Source organism: Cariama cristata, unplaced genomic scaffold (genome assembly GCF_000690535.1).
Source record: "Cariama cristata isolate BGI_N322 unplaced genomic scaffold, ASM69053v1 scaffold33657, whole genome shotgun sequence".
NCBI classification, from domain to species: domain Eukaryota; kingdom Metazoa; phylum Chordata; class Aves; order Cariamiformes; family Cariamidae; genus Cariama; species Cariama cristata.
This window is the reverse complement of record NW_009628892.1, coordinates 1-23,074: the sequence shown is the minus strand read 5'-3', so window position 1 is coordinate 23,074 and position 23,074 is coordinate 1. Positions and strand designations below refer to the sequence as shown.

At 49.3% G+C, this 23,074-nt stretch overlaps 1 protein-coding gene across 1 annotated transcript; it reads left to right on the top strand.

Annotated features, from left to right (window-relative positions):
* Positions 1-16,196: 16,196 nt before the first annotated feature.
* LOC104156888 (interleukin-2 receptor subunit beta-like) lies at positions 16,197-21,392 on the top strand (the record flags this gene model as incomplete). The annotated part of the gene is made up of 6 exons (XM_009704978.1): positions 16,197-16,278; positions 16,608-16,734; positions 18,256-18,385; positions 19,561-19,669; positions 20,666-20,814; positions 21,221-21,392. Coding segments are annotated over exons 1-6 (769 nt in total), but the record flags the coding sequence as incomplete, so codon positions are not given.
* Positions 21,393-23,074: the final 1,682 nt, after the last annotated feature.

The following is a 23,074-nucleotide window of genomic DNA, read 5'->3' as shown; positions in this document are numbered from 1 at the left end:
CCTTCTTCTTCTCTCTCTTTACTGCCCGCAACCACTGCAAATCATTTGGAAATGGGCCTGTCAAGTCTCAGGCACTGAGTGTGAAACTTGCCACACTGGCTCCCACCTCACGCTGTCTTGTAGCCAGGCCTGTATCTGACCACTTACAGCGTGACACTACCATCTCTCACCTCCTCACCTGATGACCCCTGCTTAGGTTATTGGCTTCTTCTAAATCTGCCAGTGAGCTGTGTCTGGCGTTTAGGGTCCTAGAGCAGGAGGAAAGCTGAAATGCTGCTCCTGGGGATGTGTCGATCCTTTGGGCTTCGTACACAAAAAAATCCTGTAGAAAGGGCTAGACAGTCCCCACTGCTCAGATGCATCCTGGCTCCTCTCTGTCCCAACTAGACATGCCAGTTTTGCAGCCTGCAACATGGCCTTAATGTCACCTCTCACGCCTAATGTCACCAGTGGACCAGACTGGGGTCTGATGGCCTCCTGCAGCACAAGGAAGATGTAGGAGTGGTGAGAGATGATACTGCCTTTCAAAAAAGGGGACTGTTGGCCTTCTGAAGTACGCCATTGGCTTTCCTTAGACACCCTTCTGGGTCACAGAGTTCAGGTTGGCTGTAAAATCTAGGCCTGGTGGGATTGTCCTCCTCTGTGCCAGCTCTAGCTCTTTGAAGGGATGATGGGCCAGACACTCAGCCAGACCCTTCAGAGGCATCTGCCATTGAATCAGTAGAGGCCACTGCTCTATTCGTACTAGGGATCATAATAAGTACAGAACAAGAGAGAGAAAGAGAGAGACAACCCTCCCAAACCTCCCCTGTGATGCTACTCGGTCTCGGTTCCCCAGCTGTGGGAGGCTAGTCCAGACAGGGAACCCGAATCTGCTTTCTCCTTTGGCAAAGGTGCACCCATGCCTTTCCATTGGTCTCAGCAGTCATCCCTAACACTTACTGATGTGAGGGGAGAGTCAGGCCCTGGCTCCTGCGTGCCGTTACATTGTCCTCCTGAAGGTGGTTCTCCCACATCAGTATTGAGGGACTGGTGTTTCAGGACCCGAGGTGGAGGCTGTAAGGGCAATTGCAGTTAAATCAGTTCCAAACCTGGGCAGGTTGGCACCTCTTTGCCTCTGTGATGGAAAAGAGATAGAGGTCAGACTACAGCAGCTCACCCCAGGGTTAAAATCATCCCTGCCACACGCTCTGTGCCCTTTTCAGGCAATCTCATCAGAGCAACGGAGAAAAGCATGTGGCTAAAACAAACCCTCACTCTTCTTGTCAGGTTGGAGATGTTGCAGTGGGAAAGGAATGCCAGCGGTAGGGTTTTCTGGTACCGTTTGTACTGGTCTCACACTGCTCTCACGTCCCTCTGGGATTGCTACAGCCTTGGGGGGAGCAGGTGAGGCTGACTCAGCACTTTGGGAAACCTACTTCTACATGTTGTGATGCTCCCGTAAGCAGCAGTGCCAAGAGTTGTCTCTTTTTTGAGTCTCAGGACAGGGCAAGCTGTATTTCTCCTCTGCCCATTACTGATAATGAAGTCTTCTGACTTACCTAGCTTCTGCGGTCTCATGATTAGCCATGGTCTCTGCCTATACACCTGGGACTACCAGAGCTCTCCCATAGGAGGTATGCATCGTTTTACAGGACGAGGTGCAGTACACTCAGCCTGGGATGGCGAAGGCACAGGGACCCAGGCTAAATATTAAAAATGAATTTGAGAGAATTGCAGGACATTTTCTCTCTTGCCCTGTTTACTTACCCTCCCTGCTTTGCTAAGGAAGCTGTACAGACTGGAATGAGCTTCAGGTACTTTCTGCCCTGGATCCTCCCCACCACTGTCACTGAAGCAATGGGTATAAAAACAAAGTTTCACTGATGCAAAGCTGGTTTTTCCCAGGGAAACATGTAATGATGGGATCATGGGAACTAAAGGAGACTGTGAGTTTCTTCCCCTCCCTTAGCAGGTCAAGCACATGGAATTGCTGAGAGACAGGATTTCAGGCAGTAGAGAGGAAGCAGCACGCTGGAGGTGAAGTTCAGGACCGAACCCCTTTCTCTCTTCCTCAATAGGCTGCAAACCCAGATATTGTCTATTTACAGTGTATAGTGCCTCTGTGTCTCCCTGAAGAGAAACAAGCCTCTCTGACACTGAATATCTCCAGAAACAAGCTTCGTTCTTCCTCCTTTTCTATTTGGTGTTTGAATGCCATTGATAGGTCTCGTGCTACCCATGAGCAGCCAGATGATGCCTGATGCACATGAGAGAGGAGGGCAGGGGGACCAAAGGGTGTGTTTAACAGGCTTCTTGGTGCTAAACAAGATGGCAATCCCTTGGTGCTAAATCAGATTTCAGGAGTATTGGGTGCTTTCTGGAGGGTGTAGTAGGCTGAGTTGTAATGTACTGTGGAATTAATGGTGCTTTATGTTACAAAACCAAACAAACTCCAAGAACTTTTGTATATATATATTTTTTTTCCAGTGGTATTAAACTTTTTTCCTTGATTGTTTTGCACTTAGATCTGCTTTTCCCTCCCAGTATGTTCCTTCTAGCTCTGGAATAGTGTGATGGAAAAGACACTGACCTGGAAAAGACAGGTACAAAGTCCTACTCAGCTCTGAAACTTCCCTGGGCAATCTTCTCTCTGTTTCCTCTGTGGAGAACCATTACCTTAAAGATATCTACTGCTTGAACACTTCTAATTATGATAACCCTCTCCTCTATGCTGGGAAAGCTTTAAGCAAATTCAAGGAAGGTTCTTTGTAAATTACTGAAAAAAACAGGACAATACAATGGGTTGTAGGATTACGCGTCAAGTACTTAATTATATTGAGGAACGCTGGGCTAAGGCTGGAGTTCTCTTAAGGGGGATCAGACCCTTTATATTGTGAAATTTTTAGCACATCCTTCTATCAAGTACTTAGTAAGCATGTGTGTTTTCTGTTTTCCCTGTGGTGTTTCTCTTTTCTCTGCCAAGAGGTGAAAGCCAAGAAGTACAAAGGTAAGAGAGACCTTAAACTGTTGACCAGGCATTTGTGCTTGCTAACGATGGGGTGAGTGGCAGTTCCACAGTTAAGCTGGACACACGTTTTTGGAAGACCTGTGTGTGATGAGAAAGGCTTGAGGTTCAGCTCAGAGGTGGAAAGACAAGTGGCAATTGCCCATAAAGTTGGGGAAAACAGGTAGACATGAGGGGGAAGTGGAGACTTGGAGGCTTGAGTGGAAGATCTAGGAGGGGTAGAGTCCTAAGGACAGGGAGATGCCTTTTGGAGGTCTCAGTGCAAGTCGAAGAGGTAAGTGGGGTTTTGTTTAGCATCAGTGGGGTTTTGTTTAGCGTCTTCAGGGTTTGGGCTGAGGGCATTCCTTTTTTTTTGAGCAGTGGGCAAGAAAACAAGGGGAGATGCCCATATAGGACCTTCTGTTTTGAGTTTAATTAATCTTCACATAGCTTCTCCTGTGGTTTGATGTGTACCAGATGCTGCGTTTGGCAAGGGTTGGAAAACATAATCATACACATTCTTACAGGCCTCTTTGGTCCTGTGTCAGGCCCAGAGCTAAGGCTATATATATCCTAGTAAATGCAATACTCTGTCAGGTCGGACCCCCAGCCTTCTTCGAGTTTTTTGTTTACTTCTGAGGAAGCAGGTAGAAATGTGTCCTCAGAAAGTGCAGGGGTAGCACTTGTACATGTTCCTGGCCCTTGAGGTGAGACGCTGGTAGACTGGAGGTGACTTCGTCACACTTAGAAAAGGTGAGGAGTGAGGGAGGAGCAACAAGCGGAAATGTGAAGCCAGACCTTCTAGAAAATTTTTATATGATTCAATTCTTCAGCCTGCCCACTTGGAGAGGAAAGTGCCACCTGAAGAGTCACTTCAGCCAAATCCCTTGGGGCTAAGACGCATGGTGATGGGGGGGGTGTGGTGTGTGCGCATCTGTAGCCGGTGCCACCCGTCACACCATGGATGCCTGACTGGGCAGTTGCTGTAGGTGAGGCTTGGCTCAGGGAAAGTGGACCTTACAATGCTGTTGAAGGAAAGAGGGCTAGACTGGGTCAGACCAGCCCTGCTACCCTGCCAGTGGGTGCAGCCATGCCCTGAAGGCCATGAGACCTCCCTTCACTTCATTCACCCCAGAGCTGGATCCTTTTCCATGCAATGGGGCTGCCCTGTGGTACGTGAGCCTGGGGTTGGTGACAGCCAGTACCTCTGTCCTGGGCAAAGCAAGAAGCCTGCCCTGGGATGGGCAGCTACAGCACTGGGGCTGTGCCTCTTTTTTCCCCTGAAAGACAGGTCCAAGTTCTGCTGCAAAGGACTCTGCAGCCGCATCTCAAGCTTGTTCAAGGTATCTGCCAAGGGGTTGGCCCTTCAAACTGGCTTCCTGCAGGTTTGTGGTCTTGCAGGTATGAAAGGGGGGGAGTAGGAGAAAAAAGGTAAATGGCGGGATATGGTGCTGTCTCTGGGGAAGAAAGAGCATGTCAGGGCCAGCTCAGGAGAAGCTGAAGGCCCTGCAATAGCTCCTTGCCCTGTGGGAAAGGGGAAGAGAGAAGCAGGGCAAGAAAAGGAATATAAAAGTAGACCTTTGAACTGACGGGGGGCACTCAGATGGGTACAGGTGGATGTGCCTGCACCCAAAGCACCAGGAAGAGCAGGGGCATAGCATAGCAGGACCTGGCTCTGCATCTCCCCTGACCCTTTGCCACAAGGGGGAAGGGTCTCTGGCATCCCCTTGAGCCTCGCCCCAGCTGTGAGCCATGGTGCAGGGTCTGCCCCACGTCAGGGATTTGTGCACCATTAAGGGGGCCACTGCACCATACCATAGCAGGTTTCCCCTCTGCTCCAGCCTGCTGTCCCTCCTCCCCTCCCAAACCACCTAGACAACCTACTTCACTCACACCTCAGCCTTGTTTATCTCCCAGAGTCCAGGGAGGGAGAGGAGGGGATGCAACGCCCCAGCCAGCATCGCCCAGCGCTGCAAGCAGAGCCCCTGCCTCCCTCCATCCAGTGCATCGCAGTACATGCCAGCAATGAGTTAAACCTGCCACACATCTCCCTTTTCTCTTCCCTTTCCCATCGCGAGCTGCCATTGGGCCCAAAGGGCTGGATGTGGACCGTACCCATGGCTGCATGGATGATGGGGCACAACTACATTGCCAAGGGCGATCGTTCCACCGCCTTGCATGGCATGGCCCTCCTCCGACGACAGCTGGAAAATTGGCATTTGCAGAGCCATGCTGGGCTTCAGAGACCAGCTCGGTGCGCACTCTGCTATGACACCCACACATGTATACATACGCACGTATCAGCCCCACATGGACATCTCTCACCATCCTGCCAACGGAAACTGTTGCCCTTTGCAAGCCTGGCTCGCTCTGAAGATGCTATCAGGAGGTAGGTAGAGGGGGGCTGAGGCTCCAGGCCTCTCTGGTACAAGCACAGCTCCCCCACCTCATAACACACCTCCCCCTTCTTCCACAAGCCCTCTGTGATCTCTCTCCCTGCAGTTATACCACGGTGAGTGCTAGGGCAGAAGGTTTAATTCAAAGGTGTCTGACAGTTTTTCAACCCACAGACCGTCCCGTCTCTTGAGTTTGTGTCACTTAACTCACAAATGACCAGGGAATTACCGTAAAATCTCGCACCTTTCCCAGTCTCTGCAACGGCTGAAATGGGAGGGAGCAGGATGGAGCGCTCTTGGGCTGGAGAAGCTAAAGAGTAGGGTACTCCCCATCCACCTGGGAAGGCTGGGAATCCAGCCCTGGGTGAGTGGGAGGTGGGGGGCTGTTTCTTGATTCACTTTAACCTACTTGCATCCATGCCTTTGAGAAGTGAGACTGACCTGCATCATCCTCAAAACTGCTGAGGTGCCTCGACTGCCAGGGAGCCCAGACAATGGAAACGGCAGTGTACCTCTGAGGCAGGAGATGTGTTCAAGCCTCACCGGTTGCTACTGAGAACAGTTGCAATGCTTCGAAGTAGTCAGGGGAAGAAAATGCCCAAGGTGAGGAAGGAGGACAACAGGTCTCCTGTCTAACTGACACCCATCCTGCAGGCATCATTTTCACTGTTCTGGTCCCCCCCTCTGAAGTCCTGGCTACGCATTGACACAACAATGTCCTAGAGCAAGACTTGGGCAAAGCATCTTCCGTGGGGTGCCTGAGGCTCACTGCATTCTCCTGTTTGCCCCACATGTGCTTTTCTGGGCTTTTGGCACTCTCCCGTTCACCCCTACAGACACTTTCTTTTCCTCTTCTTTTCCACGTGTCCTCGATTCTTCCCCTGAAGTAGTGGAATGGGGCAGACCACTAGAAAGGACTTCCCAGATGACCAAGCCCTGTCCCCTGCAGCCACAGGCAGCAATTCAGCAGATATTTTGGGCCAAGGGCCCACAGAATTACCATTCCACACACAGCCCAAAATGCTTCCCAAGCCCCGACTCCCGCTTCTCTCCTTGTGGTATGCTGGTAGTATTGTTTGACTCTTTAGAAGACTTAAGCAGGCTTTGACAGTTGTACCACGTTTCAAGCTTGGTCCCGCAAGGCTTTGAAATAATTTTTTGAAATTCCATTTGTTGATAATATGCCAGAGTCTGAAGCACTCCCCTGACCCTAGGAGAGGCTTGCTTCTCCTCCCTCCTCCCCAGCCCTGCCAGCCTTGGAGGCAGAACGGCTATGCCTTCGTTTGCAAGGTCTAGACCAGGCAGTGTTTTGGCTCAGCCTGTGACTCATGTCCTGCAAGGTGGCAACCTGAGCTCTGGGGAAATGGAGAGAGGATCAACGCATTGCCTTCTCTTTGCTGCAGGGCTGTTTTTTTTTTACCGCTCCCCCTCTCCTTTACATTCCTGTGCCAGCCCTCCTCACCCTTTCGAAGCACCGTGCAGAGAGCTCTCTGAGTGCAAAGTGCAGGGGAAGCGGTGGGAGGGTCAGGTGCGGACTGAGAAGGGCAAGAGGAAAAGGTCAGTGACGCAAGCCCAAAGCGATGGCTCTCAGCTGAGCTGCTCTGCTGTTTGTCCGTGGTATACTATTTCTACTCAGCAAGAATTCACACATCTGGGGACCACAACTCCTTCCACCACCCACGCTCTTCCTGCCCCCTTAACGGGGGCTGAGGCAGGGGAGGGGGAGAAGGAGGGAGAGATACTGCACGAGGCTGCCAGCATCATTTCCAAGACCAAAGGGCAAAAAAAAAACCCGAGCAGTCTTTTTCAACCCCCACCTTACCTCTGGACACTGAGCGTCTCTGATGAAGGAACCTGCTGCCTGCAGAGGGGGTGGGGAGAGTAGGAGGAAAGGGGGGATCCTTTCTCTTGGGGCGCAGGAAAGGTCATCACTGGAGAAATGTACTGACACCCTCATCCTTGAAACATAAAAGCAACAGTGCAAGTTTTCCCTTAGAATTAAGGTCTCACCTAGGCAGACCATGGCTCAGGGAAGGGACCCTGGTGCCTGTGGACACACGTTGTCCTTGGCCTTTTTCCACGGTAAGCATTCGAGCAGAGCCAAGTGCTTGATCCCCTCCGTGTTTCCCCACTCGTCTGCATCTGTGTGTACGTGCGCACGTGTGTGTTTGTGTGTGCGAATGTGTGCACAGGTGCAGGCAGAGGGCATGCCCCCCGCCGACCTTCTCCACAGCCTGCTCCCAACTGCGGGGCATGGCGCCCTGCCTAAAACAACCCTCCTAGCCCCATGCTGGCTGCAAGGACTGCAATTGCTCTTTTGAGCTGCAGAGAGGAGGATGAAATTATGAACTGCTTCAATGCTCTGTGCCCTTTCCTGCTTCTTACGTGGGAGGAACTGGAGCAACAGGGAATGGTGATATTCAGAAGAGCATTCCCCTCCTGTCCGTGCATGCCACTCCCAGGAACAGAAGAGGAGGGAAATGACACCCTGGTCTTGTCTTTCTCAGAAGGAACCAAGTCCCATTTCCCCCGAGACCTCCACCTCCTGTTCCCCAAATACAGGCACAGTCAATGGGGCAGATGTGGTGAGACGTGACTTGGGCTTTGTGTTATAGCAATGAACCTGAAATGCATCACATGTAAAGGGCTCTGTGTCGCATCTCTCAAGGAGCACCTTCAGGCTCCTCAGAGACCATAGTGGGGAAAACAGTCATTTCCACACTACTTGTTTTTTCTCCAAGTGGTGGTCTTGCAGTGTTCACCAGCATCTGGTTATTAGTCTCCAGTAACTAGCAGCCTTTCCTACTCCAGCCCCTGTAGCCAGAAAACAGGCTCTTCAGTTGTGTGCATCCATACCTAAAAGCTTCACCAAGCTGCTCTGCCACAGGCAGTTCACCTCAGAGGAAGGGTCCCTAGAAGGAAAACTGCTCAGAGGACCAAGCCCACAGCTGAAACCCTGACAGAGATGGGCTCTCAAGAGGGATGAGGAGCCCTTTGGGCTGACCTGTTTCACACGGCAGTACATCACTGGGGGGAGTGAAGCGGCCTCAAGTCCTTGGGTTGTGGACCTGGACTTCACCCTTCTCTTCCATTCCCTCCATCCAGCCACACTGTCCTTTCTCATCATATCTTCTGCTTCCCAAGGAGGGGAAGAAAAGTAAAGTGCTCATGAGCAGTGATGTTAGAGGGGCAAATGGAAGGAGGGGGGCCCAAACCTGGGAAATCACAGAGCAAGGGAAAAAAAGGCTGTCCTGACTGAGCCCAGAGGAGAGACAGGAGCACAATTCCTGATCACCGAGCTGTGGGGAGACAGGCAGCTGCCTCCAAATAAGTCATTTCTGTTCAGGCATTTTAATGACATGAAAGCTAATAATTGCCATAGTCACAAACCAGTAACCCCCGGAAGGGCTTAAGGGGGAGCAGGGAGTTGGCCTTTGGATAAACATGACATCATCAAGCATATTTTAAAACAAACTCAACGATCTAATTAACTGCCTTTCTAGAAACTGCGCAGGCACAGAGATGAAGAAAATGGAGAAGGAGCAAGGAGAGCTCTGAGCAGAATGGGGTGGTTGTTGTAACGATTTTTTTCCTCTAGAGAAGGAAGGGAAATATGATTAAATTGGGAGCAAGCCTTGCTAATCAAAGTACCTAAGGGTATATTCTCAAGAATGTCCTAGCAGTATCATGTCTTGCCTTCAAGCAATTTTGAATGTACAATAAATCTCTGAATTCTTCTCAATTTATTAAGTCTGGAAGGCATCATTGCTTCATATTAAGCTTGTCAAGTATTTGCACACAAGCCCCTCTAACTTTAAATAGAGAAAGATGTAACACATTGACAGCCTGCAAAACAGAGCAGGGCTTTATCTTTCCAAGACTGCCCAGGTAAGAAAGTAATAATTTCCCTCAAGGACAAGAGCAGTCGCTGGTGCTGAATAGCAAATCAGCTGGCATTCAGCTCATTGTCTTGCTTGGGCATGGATTTGGTGTAAGGCTGGTCTCTGAATCCAATGCTGCCCTCCTGTACATCATGTACCTTCAATACAAGGTCTGTGAGCAAGTTCAGTAGGCACTCGGGCCATGCATCTTCAGCATTCAATGGCAGGGGAACCCTCAGGGACTTGCATAGGCACGATTTAATACTAGAGGTCAATAAAGTCCCTACAGACCTGGGCAGCAGACACCTGCATGCGATGCAGGATCTGGTGCCTGGTCTGTGAATCTCAGTTCTTGAAGAAGATGGGAAGATGTCCTTTATGTCCCTTTCTCTGCTGTGGAAACTGAGATGCAGAGAGGATGTGAGAGCTGTACAAATACGTCGGTAGTCCCATGGGTACACCACCTTCCTTCCACTTCACACTAATGAGTTTTCCATCGCAGGTGTGCCAGGCGAAGAGCATCTGCATATATAGATGCCATGATTCAGCTGACGGAGATCACTTGCCACACTTCTGTGGCTCAGATGCCTGCTGTGCCTCACACACTGTGTCCACAGGCTCAGAGAAGGGTATAGGTACTGACCTTCCTTCGTGTTGGTGAGCCCAAGGGTACTGAGAGACGCAGAGAGCCAGGCCCAGGGTGACAGCCCATGTCTTCCCTGGGTGTTTCCAAGGAGGGACTCTGGATCTGAGCAGCTCTTGTGTCACCACAAGCACCCATCAGGGAGGCAGGCATCCACGCCCAGGAGATCTCTTAAGCCTTGATTCTTCTTCATGGGCTCCAGCCCTTCAGACCAAGTCCTGACACTGTCTAGTTCAACTCAAACACAATGAGGAGCCAGGGCTCGGGTCCTGAGTGGGGGCATCTCGTGACTGTCCCGTGCTCATGTTCATGAGGTCATAGCTGTGTGTTCACAGCCAGGCAGGCTAAAAGTGAAACTGCTCGAAAGTAGCATGCTTCCCCTCCCACCCTTGTTTCCCCACTTCTCTGGGCCTGTGACTATCACTGTCAGGGAGTGAAAGTGAACACCTCCTCCATCCCCTCCCACCTCTGACCCCAGACTTGCCGCAGGTGAGAGTGACTGCAAATGCCTCAACTTCCTACCACTTTTATCCATGTTCTTCCATGTCCTGCAGGGCTAGGGAATCCCTACTTCTGAACATTTTGTGCGTTCATCTGTATATTTGATGTCTTCTGCTTTTATCAGGCAGATCTACCAGGACACTCTCTGTGGGACAGAATTTGGAAGGGAAGAAATGCAGGAATATCATCTGCTGTGTAGGTGGGCTTAACACTTGCTGCCTGGCATGGTTACTCCATCGTGGTACCTGATCCCAGAACTTAAACTCCATTGCTTAAATGCCTCTCCACTTAAACACGGTGATGACGATTAACCTGAGCTCAGCATTTAGCCTATAGCAGCAATATCCTTAGGGATGATGGAGCAGGAGGAAGAAAAAACTTTTTAACATCAGCCCAAGGTTGCCATTTTCATACGAAGCAAACCTTCTTTTAGACTGGTAATAGGAACAAATTCAGTAAAGAGCTCACTGATACATTAAACAGCAGTTCCCTATGGGGCCATTTTTACAGACTTTTTTCGGAGTAGAACCACAATTTAAGAGGAAAATAACAGCAGATATAGAACAACGTCGTAGTTTTGAGAAGCGCACCTATACGAATGGCAGGAAATTCAATGTAAAGGTTATAGTTAAAACAACATTATTTGGAAAGTACCAGAAATAACCTACAGAGCGTCTAGAGATCTTCACAATGTATCCTGTCAGGAAGCGAACTTTGGTGGCCATCAGGGCATCTCTGCCCTCATCCCCTCACCTCCTGCTGTCTCTGCACCGTTCCCACTGACCCACTCCAGGGCTCCATGGGGACAGGACACCGAGATGGATCTACCAAGCCCTCCACTGAGCTCCTCCCTGGTGAGCTGAGTAGTTTGTAAACCACGGGCAAGGCATTCCAGTTAGCCTGGGACTCCAGTCCCAGCTGAGAGCCAGCAAAGGGAAGGGATATGCCTAGCCTAATGACAGCTAATAAGTTGATGAACTGTGGGATAATTTGACACTATGCAATACTTTTGCACTTCATACTTCTTCACTCTCTCTGTTCTCCAGTTCACCTCTGCCATTCTGCGGAGACTCTCAGTGGACACGCAACTGAAAATGAGAAGTTTCAGCAGCACTGCTCTTCTCTAATGAAAGCAGAGAGAGGGGAAAAAAGATGAGCCTGTGTGTAAACACCTGCTCCAGCCTTGAGGATTTTTAAAACTTACATTGCCCCTGAAATACCAATCTGGCCCAAACAACGCCTTTAACCAAACCTCCAACACCACACTTTAACCTGCTGCTTTAACGCTGAACAACAACACTGACTAGTGAGTTCACCCGTCTCAGTCACCATTATGGGGACAGGAAGGTAATCACAAGAACACCTCACATGTGTCGCTGACAATGTGGTTTTTATTTGGCTTCTCACATTACAAATGGCACCATTCCTAACAATGTCAGTGTAAAAGAGATAAAAAGTGCCAAATTCTCAGTAGCACGACATCCTGCGCAATCAGGTCTGAAAACTGTGTTGACAGCAAGCGTATTTATCCGTATCAGACGGGGTCTGGACACAATCATGGTATCACGCCTGTGTAGTAAACCCTTTCTTACTTATGCCACACAGTTGTTGCTTTACAACATTTTAAACTGTGTTTCCAATGGAAATTAAACATGCCGAGGCAGTCTGTGTCTCCACGCATCAGTGTTTGGCTGTCTGTTAGCCGATCGGTCGGACCATTCCCCCTGCCTCCATAATTTTGGAAAAGTCAATTAATTCCAGTCACACTTGACAAAGAGGTATATCCCTTACCACTGTTAAGCAAAGGGGGATGGATAGAGGAGAGCTGGCTCTCCATTAGGACCCTTATTGGGAAAGTCTTCGATGTGATATCAGTCCTTACTAGATATCAAAAAATCTGCCTGAGAATCTATTGTAGAGACCCAGATCTAGCAAAAAACGTCTCCAGTAAATCGGCTGACCAGATAAATCCCTGGTTTTAACTGTAGCAGCTGCTCATCTTCTCTAAGGACTAACTACATGTTAAGTGTTCCTCTTCCACTATTTCAGGTACCACAGTGCACAACAAACCTCATCTGATTCTTACATATGAAAAAAAAAAAAAAGGAAAAAAGAAAAAAATTTTTTAAAAAAAAAGGGAATCAGTGTGTGGTTTTTTTTCCTTGATAAGCTGAACAATAAAAAGCAGCTGCTTTGTGCACTTGCTTTCCCAAAGCGATCTCTGGTCTGAAGGAAGGTGCAGACTTCTCAATCTGAAGGACAAATGGGAAAAATGATGGTTAACATGAATAATCCATTGCAGCTGCAGCACTGGGGTTACCAAGAAGTTACTCACAGAGCACTTCGTTGCTTCAGCCGAGGACTTCTGTGCCAGAGTAAGCTGCATTCATTTTAAGAGTTCCTGGGAAAGGTGGGCTGTGCCCTGAGGATACATGCCATTACAGCTCCATCCTGGTGGGAGCCTCCAAGGTGCAACGACCACTGTCAGTGATTACCAGAGCAGGAGAACACACAGCCCAACCTCTCCCCGGCTCTTCTTCAATAGAGGCTGGCTGATCAGATTCCCCTGTTGCCCTCACAAAGGGTGGCCATACAGGAGTCTTCAGATGACTAGCAAGAGCATCCAAATGGCACCTCTTAGACTCCTGGTCCATGTCGTGCATGGTGAGGAAAGAGGTGTTGCACTCCAGGCCCCTGGCTAAGTGAGGGCTTGATGCTGGTTAACTGCAATGCTCTCCTAGAAATGGCCATGAGGATCCACTATTGCAACTTCCTTCAAAATGGCTCCGCCTGTGTCTTCAAATCACTGTTTTGTTCCAATACTATTTCTTTTTGCGGTCTAATATCTTCTGAGATCCAGTCTCTGGGGCTGGGCTGCCTGTGACTAAAAACTCGTCCTCCTCCCACACCCTTTTTCCACTACCTGAAACAAGAACCCTTTGTTGTTAAAGGAGGCCCCATCCTCCAAGTTTATAGAGTCCCTATAAAGGAACTGCCTGGAGAGTTGAGATTAGCCTCTGGCAACTTTTGGTCAGCAAAACCTGCTTGCCAGACCTGCGCTTGGGCCTTGAGCTGCTCTAGGAGAGAAAGGTGAGGAGCACGGAGCGTGGTGACCCCTGTGTGTATAAAAGGAGATTCTCATCGTCTGGTCCTACACCAGTGACCATCTTGGTGCAGCCCCAGACCAGACAGGAAACATGATGTGCTGCACTTCAGAGAATTGTATTTGTGTATGGAAAGAGAGAGGTGTGCAGGGACACATATGCATGTGCATGTCCGGTGAACTGGTCAACTGGGCTGTGGATTTGTGTTTGTGCATCTGTCTTGCCTTGGGATGTGAAGGCAAAGTGTGCTGGGGAAGATGTCTACCTGTGACAGAAGGATCTTCTAAAACTAAACGTGCCCCACAGGGTCTATGAGGGGTTATCCCTCTGTGAAAATGAGGGCACATTAAGTGTTGGAAGAAGGTGGACACACTTTTTGCATCCCTGTCTGGCCTGTTGAATGGACGAGCTGTGCCAAACAGGCACTGCAGCTATTGCAGGGTGGTGTGGCCTGTCTGGAGTAGCTGCAAGGCTCAGGTTAGAGGCAATGATTCTTCTTTCCGTGGAGCGAGTGGGGTGCTCAGCTGGGTAGGGAGGCCGCGGGATGCATGTTCCTGTGGTGTGACACCATCTGCAAGCGTGAGGGTTGTGCCTCAAGCTTGCTGACACTCAGCACTGCCCTCGTTCCACTCCCGCTATGACCCAGGATGGATCCTCTGAAACTAGGGCACTGATGTGGAGGCTGGTTTCATTCTGGTGTTGCTTAGGTCAATGACTCGAGTTATTTTTCACAAAGTGGTCCATGGTATTTCTACTGCAGATTGACTCGTATTCACGGTTTCCAAGTGATCTGTGCATGTGTGCAGACCTTGAGAGTGATATGAGTGATCTGTTTGGGTGTCTGAAAAAGGAAGCTATGGGTCTCTTGCCAGTGTCCGAAGAGGACAGGTCCTTCTCTCTCTCTCTATTTTGCTTCCCAGCAATAGTTACAAACTGGTCCCAGTATATCTGAGCACTGCAAGCTAACACCTGATCCCTCCACCCTTGTTTCTGCACCTATTGCTTTACCAGCAGGAAGTAGGACGTGGTTTGGGGCTTTTTATTCTTGGCCTTGCTAGCCTTTTCGATACTTCGGGGCCTCGTCTCAATGTGAAAAGGCAAGCAAGCGGCAGCTTCCTGTGCAAAGGTGAGAGAGAAGACAGACAGAGACGGTGCACGTACAAGAGGAACGGCTCCGCAGCAGAACTGCCGGGCTGGAGGCATCTCTCCTCTTGTGCCAGCAGCACTGGCTGACACCTGGACGTGCACTGAGCTACGATATCCGCCTCCATCCCTCTCTCCCTTTCCCCTATCCCCGTTCCCTTCACTGTTTGATGTGCAGCACCTGCTTCCATCCAACCCCACGACCTGGTCCCCAGGGACTCCCTTCGTCTGGACCACTCGGTACCTGGAGCTGGAAGGTAAAGGGGATGATGCCAGCTCTCGCCCCACGGGGGTGGCTGATCTGAAAAGCGTCTTGGAAGGAGTTTCGGTCTGACAAACTGAATCTCGCCGTTGGGGAGGGCTGAGCATGTATTTATCTCTCTGTCTCTCCACAATCCTCTCAAATCATACCCCACATCTCACAACCATGCCGCCTGCTTTCTCTCTCTCTCTCTCTCCCCCCTCTTTGTCTGTTAATGTGTTGTCATCATGTTTTTCTTCCTCTGAACCTAATCTTTTATCACAACGGGAATCGATATTATGCCTCATGCCAGCCCTTTATAAACCCTCTCTTCCTGCTCCCCAGTCAGTCCCAGCAGGACTCTGTCTTGTTTTGCTCAGCTCTGCTTGGGCTCCAGGCTTGCTGAGAGGTAAGGGTGGTCCCTTCTCCTGAGGCAGACCTCAAGGTACGGGTGTCCAGGTGGATGGGAAGAGGGGGAGGCTTGGGTAAGAAGCCCGTAACCCCAGTCTGTCTAATATGGAGTGTGGCTGTACAGGCTTTGTAAGACAAGGAATCTCCCTGGGTGCCACGAGTGGATGAGGGGTGCTAATGAGGTTTCCTAATTACAAAGCCCAAATTTTCTGCTACATCTAGAAGCACGGCTCTTTCCAAGGCAGCGCAAGGTCTACTTGGCAAGGATGGTGCATGGTTTGTGCGTGACTATATAATATTTTGTGATATGGTAAAGCCTTGACTTTCCAGAACCTGGTAAACTCCTTCTCCCTGATTTCCCCCCTCCTGTCTCAAACAAACCATTCAAAATCTACCTCCTAAGCCACAAGCTCTGCAACTAATTTTTGTCAGTTGCAGCCAGAGACCCCTCTTACTCAGCAAGCACCTAGTTATTTCAGCCCTAAGGCTTACCAAAAAAAGAAGCTCTTCAAAGCACAAGGCGTGCGCAACCAAGGCAGCATTCTCTACCTGAGTCAGCAAGCAGCCTGAAACAACACACGTGGACTGCTGTGCACTCACACACACATTTCCAGAAGGCATCACTCCTGCAAACAGCCTATCTGTGCTGCACTGCAAACGGTTTCAGTGCTGAGCAAAGCACCCAAGGCAGGAAAACAATGAGATGCTGAGGAAAAAGTACAGACTCCAGAGTGGAAGGGGTATGAGTTTCTGAGCCTGGAAGACCGGCACTGGCTTTGAGCCCTGCCCTAGGACAGTGGATGCCTCCCATGAGATGACATCTTCCTAATTTGCATTGATGAGCTATGTTGGGGGGGTGTCTTCTCTCTTTCAGTGTGTCACCGGTACAGATGAAGCCCTCTTTGCTGCTTCTGTGTCATCTCTGGCTCTTCAGTCTCAAGCCTCTCTCAGGGGCATCGGACTTGGCGCAAGGTAAGAAGTGATTCCCTTCACTTGTGCCAGCTGGGTGAGCAGGGAGGGGGGTCAGCTGGAGGAGTGTGTGTGGCCACGGTGTGTTGCTGTGCAATGCTCGTGTTGTAACATACAGCCAGAGAAGGTTGCAATAGTTACAGGTCTTTTATGAGCACATCAACCTCCAAGGACATAGAGAAGTAAGTGGCTCTGCCGTTCTTACTTGGAGACAGTTACCCAGCAGAGGAGTCAGTCTGTAGTTTGGGATGGCGTAGATTGTCCAGTGTGATGGTTAATGCCAAAAATCGCTAATTCAGGCACGTTGCTGTCTGTCTCTTCTCTGCTGGCAGGCACCTCCAGCCTAACTTGTTGGTATGACTCACGGGCAGCTCTCTTCTGCAGCTGGAACCCAGGCAGGGACCTGGTTGAAGCACCGTGCCAACTGGAGATTTTATCGAAGTTACCATTTTGTGACAGGTGGGTGACTGAAGAGGCTGAGGAAAACCAATACTTTGAATGAAAAGTGTCCAGGAAAGTTTACCACTTAACAAAAACGTAGGCTCCTTGTCCCCAGGCCAGGTATAGTGGAGTCAGAGAGCCGAGGGGCTTTGTCTTGAACTCTGTCTCTAACCCCATGTGGGCTGAGATGCTGGCCACTGCTTAATGTTTGTCATCTGATGGGCCCAAACTGTCTAGCACAGCCCGTCATCCAGCTCCATACCTCTGTCTATGCTTCATTTTCCAAAAAATCCCTCTTCCTGGGTAGCCACCCTCTGGACTGAAAGGCATTTTCAATAGAAAAGGACGCTGTATAGAGGTGGGGACAGAGGAGGGTGGAATTAAAGTTACACAGAGGCCATTTGCCCATGGCCGGGATGAGCTGGGATGTTGCACCCTGAATAACAATAAATGAAGGAAAATATTGTTCCCCTTATCTCCCCTGGCCCTTTCATCTCTCTCAGTTCATGATGTTTTCCTCTCCCACACGTCTCCCAGCAGAGGGGTAGGTGTGTGGCCAGTACCACAGTGGGGGCTGGCTGAGTCTCTGTGGTCTCCATGTATGACATCTCCAGCCAAGAGACTTACCAGCCTTCCCTAGGGCTTCCCTGGGTGCCTGTCATAAGGAGAGGCTCAGAATGATTCTGGCAATGAGTGGGTTGCTTGTGACCATCAGAGACACCTCCAATGGGGTGAGATGGGCAAATACATTCTGGCGACTGGTGCATGGACCTAGAAAGCCAAAACATTTATGTTGTTCCGTGGGTGTGAATCACAAGAGACTGGGGCTGGAATTTGGGCTGGATTTAGAACTGTGCCGTTGCTTGACCAGGGCTCTAGGACACCACCTCTCCCCACCAGCAGCAAGTCCCAGGCTTGATCTGACCTTGCAGCTGGAGCACGCAGCTCAGTCTGATAGCTCATCAGCTGCAACGCCATAGATGCTTTCCCACCTTGTCACCCCGTGTGCCATAGCTCAGCTTAGGCTGTCCAACCACACTTGTCAGAGCAGAAGAGAGGTCATGGCCCAGCGCTGCCAAGTGTGACATACAGTCCTGGCTGACTGAGATGTGACCTGGTGCAGAAGATACATCTCGCTCGGTATCTGAGATCCTACAGGACAGTCAGTGGCTTGAAGGAGACGTGTAAACCCTAGAGGGGCTGAAACAGGCACCTGTCTTCCAGGGCCACGTTGGTGCAGTTGTGGGCAGCAGATATATTTGGGCTCTGCATGCCCTCTGATATCAACAGCTAGCAGAGAAAGCAGCAAGAGGGTTTTCTGAAGACTTGGAAACTGGAAACCTACTGTTATCTTTGGCTTGAAATAACTGGGATGCATTGACTCTCCATGTGCCAGCACATAAAATTTGTCTGAGGGATGCAGCAGGGAGAGAAAGTGGGATTACATCCTTGCTGTAACCTGTTCAGCAAATATGGTAGGATGCAAAATGCTTTGAAAGGCCTTTAGTGTTACATACAGCTTGACTGAATACAAAACAGCCTCACCTGGTCACTGGAGTTCTCCTTAAAATCCAGGTTATCTCCCTTACCTGAGCACTGTGAATTACCCAAGGCAGAACACACGACCGGACTGAGAAGATGCATCAAGACCTTCAGCAAAAACAGTAATGTGAGTAATTCATCTGGGATGTCCTGGCTAATGACAGGGTGGAAAGGATTTGTATGTGGATTTGAGGTGTATAAACAGTGTGACACCCGGGAGCAATACAAAAAGCCCAAACCTAATCCCTGACTCTAGTTCTGGAGTCAGGCTTGATGTTGTGTGCTCTTTATACACGTTGCCGCTGTGGGTTCCCCTCCAGGAGGGACTGGCTTCATTGTGAGCTGGGCCATGCTGTCCTGATACATGCAGAAGAGGTGCAGGACAGACAGATCACATGCAGTGTCCCATGTCTCAGTTACCTGGGTTTGGCCCTAATCCCTTCCCCTGAGGAGGGATGGACATCACCACCAGCTCTGAAGTCACCTCTTGACTTCATTTTCCTTGAAGAGGTCAGTACCATTTTCCAGATCATTAACTACTGGGAAGTCTGGTTAGGTGTGTCAAATGCAAGATGCAAAAGCTACACATCACTGGAGCTAATATTGATGCCAATCTTCTAGCTATTATTCTTTATTTAAATCAGTCTTTTTTTTAGACTCATTATGTACTACCTTCAATCATATCCACGGTTACTGTAGTCCTTGTGTTTTCCGGAAAAAAACCCACTCAAATACCAACTAATTCTCCTTATTGACAAAGTTACAACCAGTTCTAATGACAGACAAGCTTCCTTACATTTGCACATCATGTGCAAAGACAAATTGCAGGGTTGGTAAACAGTTCCGAAATCTTTTCTTTCTAATCAAGCTAATTGCCCTATTGCTTATTTAATACTACATGATCTATGTGGCCCTTTAGTGTCATTGCATTTCAGGAGTAATATTTAATACTAATGTCGTCTCAATCTTACCAATGAACACAAAATGTTTCAGTAAAAATATCTTTTCTCAATAAATGTCACTCATAGAAAGTAACTTTTTTCCTGCTTAGTCAGCACATACAGCAATCCTAGAAAACTAGCGTATCACAATATTTTGTGACCTTCTGCCAGTGAACAAAAAAAATCCAACCACATGAAGTATAAATCTTTGGTTTCTCATTCACCACTGAGGCTTATGCCTTTCAGCCTTTCCATATTTATTGTCAAGCATTCCTAAACCCCTTATACATAGGCAATGCTTAGAAATATGAATGTTTATCGATGAGGCTTCAGTGTCACTAATGGTAAATTTTCCTTGCAGGCTCAATGCTTCACCACCGCAGACCGTCTTAACCTGTCTGTCCGTTGCCAGATTGGAGAGAATACATCTATACCTGTGCAAATACGAGACTTCAGCCCACTTGCAAATAGTGAGTACTCATCTGTCTTGCAGTCTCTGAATCTTCCCCATGAAACGATAGCTAATTTCTCCTCCCCATCCACCCCTATGCCACAACTATAGCTGATTTTGTGTCTTTTCCTTGTCCCCTGCTACAACTAGCACAGGTGAACCGTGTTGACTCGTGCCACTTGCACCTCTAACATGCAGTGTCATGCCAGCCCCCTCCTGTCCTGTCCCGTATCTGGGACGCTGTTAAATGAGAGTGCTTTGCACTAGGAGTTCTGCCTTCAAACAGGCAATGACAGCTCAGCTGACCTCCAGAAAAATGCATGCTGCAAGAAGGAGGGAAGGTCTTGCTGCTTTTCCCCTGCCCCTCCTACCAGACGTGTGCTTCCACGCTCCTTTAAGCCAGCTTTGGCATGCATCAGTCTTTGCTGAAACGATTCAAATCACTAATCCAGCAGAAAAACATCCACTTGGGTCATTTTTTTTTTTTGCTGGATGTGTGAGTTTACCTGGCTCAAGGAGAGATCCAATAGAGCTGCTGCAAAGTGAGGCATACCAAGGTATGGCTGGAGTCAGAGATTGGGAAGGATGAGCCTAGACAGTCTGTGTAACTCCATCCCCTGTGACTGTAGCTCTCTGAAAGAGTAGCTGGGAAGCAGCTGTCTCCCCAGCCACGCTCCATTCCTGTCCGTGCAATTGCCTTGTGGGTCACCCCTACAAGATAGGATGCACGGCCATGTGGGATTGATTGCACTGACTGCAGGAGCCACACTCACAGGCTCACAGGAGGAGCTGCCTTTAAGGCAGTCCAGAGACAACAGGCTTTTTGCCATCAGTGACAGTGGGGAAGAAGGATGATCACAGAGGGGGGACTCACTAACCGTCTCACGTGGCCGTGGCTGGCTGGAGTCTGCGAGCACAGCCAAGACACCAGCCCTGCTGCAGTGGGGTTTGTGATGGAGTCCTGTTATGGACAGAGAGTGTTGAGGTATCAGCCCTGTTCCTTCTCTCTTTCCAGTAAAGCTGAGGCCTCCGGGAAATCTCCAGCTGGTTAGCAAAACTGAAAACACCTACAATTTTACATGGAGCCTGAATATTTCATCTCACTATTTGGATGGGGAAAGGGAATACCAAGTGCGGTACCGAACCACGAGTCAGTCCTGGGAGGTGAGTACAGGGGTGGGGTACTGGGACCTGTCTGGTCTTCTTTACATCACCTAGGTCTTGCTCCTAGGCTTCCCCTCAGGATGAAACCAGTTTTGATGAAGCTTGAGTGGATGACACCCCCTTCCCCTTTTATCTGTGTCACCTATGCCAGTGTTTGGTGATGACATGGAGGCAGATGGGGATCCTATTTTACTTAGTGCTGTCACAAAGAAATCCAGACAGCTCAGGGACAGACCCGAAAGGGATGAAAAAAGCAAAGAGAAGAAGAATTTTCCTCCAGGGTGAACAAGCGGTGCACAAAGTGTAGTGATCTGAGACAGGTCCTCTGTGAGGGCCTTGGAAGAGATGGGTACGTGAGGCTGTAAGCCAGGGTGTTGATGATGCTCTAATTTTGCCCTACTCCCAGGAGGCCAGGAACTTCACCATTCTGCAGGACCAGATGTGGATGGTGTTTCAGAGCCTCTCACCCAACTTGAAATATGAGGCAGCGGTCCGTGCAAGGCCAAGTGCCTCGAGCACCTACAAAGGCGTGTGGAGCGACTGGAGTGAGACGATACTGTGGAGGACACATGCTGACCGTAAGGATCAGAGTCAGGCAGTCTGACTTGGAGGGGAAAATGGGGACTCAGGGAAAACAAGGTAGAAGGATCAAAGCAGCCTGAGAAGCTGGAGGAAGATGGGTAGGGAGGACTGTGATGACCAAAGAGCAATAGAAAGGTTCAAAACAATCTGTCCCTCCTAATCTGTTAGGTCAGGCTGTCTCAACAGAACTTAAGGGCAAAGACCTCCTCACCCCAACAGAGCCTCTCTAGCTTCCAGAAGCCAGGCAAAATCCACAAGATGTAAATCAGGGACTGCTTCCCCAGAGCAGTAAGGCCAGATGTCTGACTTGTGGCCAGGACTGGCATTTTCCCAGGTGCTAACGTGACCTAGGAGCATAAATCCAGCTTTCTAAAATGGCCCAGTTCATCGGAGCCATTGATCAGTGAAATGCAGTGAAACAGAGTGCTCAGCTCCTGAACCAAAGGACACCTGAGCCTAGGAAGCAAAGTCTCACTGAGGATGAAAGAGACTTACACGCATGTTAAGTCCCTTCTGAAAAGGTCTGCTGAGACTTGCATCAGTCATTGCCATGAACCACAGCACGGAGGACACCTCCAGCCTTGAAAGATGGTGCCCTGAGCAAGTCTCTTTGGTGACTCATTGGCTGTGGTCTCTGCCATTTCTTTTCCAAAAAATAAGCAGATAGAGGTTATTTCTTCTCATGTCACCCCCACTCTGCCCCTGCTCAGCCCCTCCCTGTTATGCCTGGTGCTGGTATAAACAGAGGAGCTATGTTTAGAAAGGGCACTGTGTTGCTGTGGCGATCAAATTTTGACAGTATGTGATGTCAATGAATAGGATACAGCCGCAACCAGTTGTCATAGCAACCAAGACCCAAAGATAACCAGGGTACCAGAGGCGGAGGAGACAAAGTGACCTGAGTAGCATCTCAAGGACAGGCAAAGAAAAAATGTCTCCTAAAAATGTCTCCTCCTTTTATTTTTCTCTGCTCCCTCACAGCTACTCCAGAGATGCTCTGCAGGCCCAGACCAAGGGACACTAGGGATGGAGGGAGATGAGGGGGCAGGCAGAAGAGACAGGCACCAGAATAGCAAGACCAAGCAAAGGTGCACTGGGGAGATGTGTGTGAAAGAGACAGATTAAGAAAAGTTTGAGATGATGCCAGACAAGCCTGAGGAGTGCTGGCAGCACTGCCAATGTGGGAACTCAGTCTCTTTCTCCTAACCCTGCAATCCAAGTACTAAAATATGGTGGAAAGCTGTAACCTTCCTAGCCTCCTAAAGCTTTCCTACACCTCTCCAAAGAAAGAAGCCAGCCCCTTGACCCCTAGCCTTCTCAATCCTTGGTCCTCCTGCCTTCTCAAAGACCCATGAACCCCATGACTCAGTTTCCCCAACTGACTCATAATGCTGTTTCAAGTCTCCAATCCCACTCAAGCTGGTTTTAGGACTCCCTGGTTTCCTTTGCAATGAGACAGACAGGTTGATGGTCATTTCAACCAGTAGACTGTGGCACCTCATCTGTGGCAACCCCCAGCCATGGTGCTATTACAAACAGGGAGTTCAAGCTGTTCAGCACAAAATATCTGTTAAGCAATGCCAAGTAGACTCTGAAACCCATATCTGCTCAAAGGCATCCTACACAACACAGCAGAACTCATTTATCTGACGTGTATATTATAATTTTATATAAATTT